The 3,461-nt window shown below is 36.6% G+C and overlaps 1 protein-coding gene across 1 annotated transcript in view; it reads left to right on the top strand.

Moving 5' to 3' along the window:
• The first annotated feature begins 1,535 nt into the window (after positions 1-1,535).
• LOC107564451 (splicing factor 3A subunit 1-like) overlaps positions 1,536-3,461 on the top strand; it is a 10,416-nt gene continuing 8,490 nt past the window's right edge. The window contains exons 1-3 of the mRNA XM_016249542.1: positions 1,536-1,884; positions 2,367-2,476; positions 2,568-2,772. Coding sequence (XP_016105028.1) covers positions 1,837-1,884; positions 2,367-2,476; positions 2,568-2,772 — 363 coding nt within the window. The 5' untranslated portion in view covers positions 1,536-1,836. The remainder of the gene's footprint in view (positions 1,885-2,366; positions 2,477-2,567; positions 2,773-3,461) is intronic.

Here is a 3,461-nt window from a genome sequence, read left to right as displayed (position 1 = left end):
ATATTGTTTCTGTGTCCTGATTTTTTTCTTGCCAGGTCTCAAGAATTGTCTGCATTACACTAAATAACCAGAATATAACAGACAAAATTACTTACAAAACATGTCTTGTAAAATCAGTAAGGTCCTTTTCAAGGAAGAGTGGAAGGCCGTAGAGAACTGCTGTTCATCACCCATTGATGTCAGATGTCTGTACAACTATTAAAAAACCTCATATTTAATATCACTCAAAGCACAAGCATTCAGCATAACTACTCACGTTTATTTCATGTTATAACTAGCAGTAAAGAGGAAGATCGATGCTTGTAATCTAGCTTGTAAGCCACTGGCTAGCTAGTACACTAACTGACGGTTACAGTAATGCTCGTCAGTAAAAACTAATAAAATCTGCCTTTTCTTTTCCTCAAAAACGATAGCACACACTGTGACAATATAGTTTATAAGTAGATCACCAAAAACTTACCTAATCTTGCGGCCACATTTCAAACATGATCTGAATCTGAAGTTCAGTTTGTTGTCTTCTTCTGGTGATGTTTTGTTTAAACCAACCTTCCGCCACCTATTGGTGCACTTCCGCCACCTATTGGTGCACTTCCGCCACCTACTGGTCTAGAGTTATTAGAGCACATGGTGGGATTTAATCCAACAAACTAGATGCTCTTAAATACTGTTTACTAAAGTTGTTTAGTTTAACTATTGCATCCACCTAAAAGTTCACATAACACAGTGTAATTAAGTAAATTCAACAAATTTGTAAAAATCAGTTATGTTTACTCGCTTTTCTTAAGTAGATTCAGTGATTACTTTTTACAGTGTATTTGAAGTTTTACAAAGTTTGTTTAGGATAAGGCAGTTAAGGAATTCCTCTGGGTGCCTGCACATGTGGGTGTGGATGGAAATTAGGAAGTAGACTTGCTTGTGGGTGTGGATGGAAATGAGGAAGTAGACTTGCTAGCAAAGAAAGCATTAAATCATACACAAATAGAAATTAAGTTAGCTTTAAGTAAAGCTGAATTCAAGAGAGTGATATCATTTGAAGTAAGTAAGAAATGGCAAAAGTTATGGAATAATGGGTCTAAAGGAAGGCATCTTTTCCAGATTCAGGAGTGTGTTGGAAATGAGAGGAAAAGATACGGAAATAGGAAGAAAGATGTCATTTTATCAAGACTAAGAATCAGACATACAGCATTAAACTATAGTCTTTATAAAATAGGTAAGCATGAATCGGGAAAGTGTGACAAATGTGGAGAATTAGAAACAGTGAAACATATTATTTTTGAGTGTTCTGCATATGAAAGGGAGAGATTTCAATTAATTCAAGAATTAGGATGGCTGGGAGTTGATTATATTTCTTTAAAAGTATTGTTAGGAAATGGGTCGAGGCAATCAAGAGTGCGAGAAAATATATTTAAATACCTGAAAAACACAGGAACAATAGATAGAATCTAGAAACTTTTGTCCCTTTTTAATGTTTTTTAAAATTTTTATTAATTAATTTGCATTAAAAAAAATTTAATTAAAAAAAAAAAAAATTCCCTTCTGTATTTCTTTCTTCCAAATTTATGCACACTCCACATTCCAGATCAGTAGGTGGCGGTAATGCACCTTTTTCGCTGGTTTGCCAAACTACCATAAAACACCAGAAGAAGAAGAAGAAGAAGAAGTTGGCGCATCGAGCGGTTAATTAAGTTGTATTATACTGTACATAGAAATATATTACTTCAGTTATTTCAGGACTTTACGTTATCTTTTGTTGCGCAAATTACGTCTTAAACAGACAATAGTTTTTTTTCTAGTTGTATTTGATTCGGCCTGAGAAGAGCCTGCTGTGTCGCGGTCATGCCGCCTGGGCCTGTGCAGCTCATGCAGCCGGAGCTGAATAACAAGGTATAAAGCTATCGTTTAGTTCTTTTTGATACAGTACTGGATAGATTGATCTTACTTATATCCAGCTACTAACATATTTGTCTTCCATAAACATACAAGCATGTTAATGGACCGTAGCATTGCATGTTTTGATTAGGGGAATGAATCGGCTTCCCATAACACAGCTTGAGTCAAGTCAGAACTTTCATTATAATTCATATATTTTTTCTTATACGTTCCTTTTTGCACAGTTCGGCTATTATTTCAGTCAGTAATTAAATAAATCACTGCTAAATATAACTTATTGCATAATTCATAATTCACAAATATATAATACAATGCAATATATTTTTATTTATGTATATACTTTATATATGAATGAACTGTTCTTGGCCAGGTTATGCTTTAGTAGCCTATGCTCCAAATTTAACGCCATTAGTTAATATATTTGGCTTGTGAGTGTTGACCAGATCAATTAAGTTTTGTAATGATTTAATCAACAGGCTGAGGACCAGAAGGAAGAGACTCCAGCCACAAAACCCATTGTAGGAATCATCTACCCGCCTCCTGAAGTCCGAAACATTGTTGACAAGACTGCCAGCTTTGTGGCCAGGTTTTACATCATATCACAAGTATAATATAGTGCAAAGTTTCATTGTTGTGCTCTTGTTAAACTAATTATTGACCTCTTTGTTTGTTTATAGGAATGGACCTGAGTTTGAGGCCAGAATTAGACAGAATGAGATCAACAACCCAAAATTCAACTTCCTCAACCCCAGCGACCCTTACCATGCCTACTACCGCCACAAGGTCAATGAGTTCAAGGAGGGCAAAGCTCAGGAACCATCTGCAGCTGTGCCTAAAGTCATGCAACAGCAGCAAGCAGCATTACAGCAGCTTCCTCAGAAGGTCAGAAACCTGTCAGTGACTTAATGCAACACATACTAATTAGGGCTGCAACAACTAATTGATAAAATCGATAATAATCCATAATGAAAATCATCGACAACGATTGTCATTATTGATCAGGGTTCACACGTGTCCTGGAAAACCTGGATGAGAGAAAATGTAAAATGTCTTGGAAAGTCATGTTGTCTTGGAAAATTATTATTATTATTTTAAAAATGTAATTGTGTTTTCCTTTAAAGGGATCATATGATGCGATGATAATTTTTCCTTTCTCTTTGGAGTGTTACAAGCTCTTGGTGCATAAAGAAGATCTGTAAAGTTGCAAAGATTAAAGTCTCAAATCCAAAGATATATTCTTTATAAAAGTGAAGAGTCAGTCACACCTACCTAAAACGGCTCGTTCTAACACGCCCCCACATGTCTACCTCACTATGTGGGAAGATTTGCATAACACCACCCAAATGCTCACGCAAAGAAAGAAGGCGTAACTTTTATTCTCGCTGTAGTATTGTTGTTGCCGCCGCCATGTCGTGAAGGCGCTGTGTGCTTCGTTGTGAAAGCGAAACTACTTTGTTTGGCCTTCCAAAAGAGGACGATATCCGCTTCGTCATGCCTGGAGCTGATCTGTGCTGGTCGCTGAGGAAATACATCAACTTCGCGCTGTGGATCGCCGGATCGGCTTTCACCGT

This window comes from Sinocyclocheilus grahami, unplaced genomic scaffold (genome assembly GCF_001515645.1).
Source record: "Sinocyclocheilus grahami isolate Dianchi unplaced genomic scaffold, SAMN03320097.WGS_v1.1 scaffold936.1, whole genome shotgun sequence".
NCBI lineage: Eukaryota > Metazoa > Chordata > Actinopteri > Cypriniformes > Cyprinidae > Sinocyclocheilus > Sinocyclocheilus grahami.
Note: the sequence above shows the minus strand (reverse complement) of the source record. Positions and strands in the feature narration are given on the sequence as shown.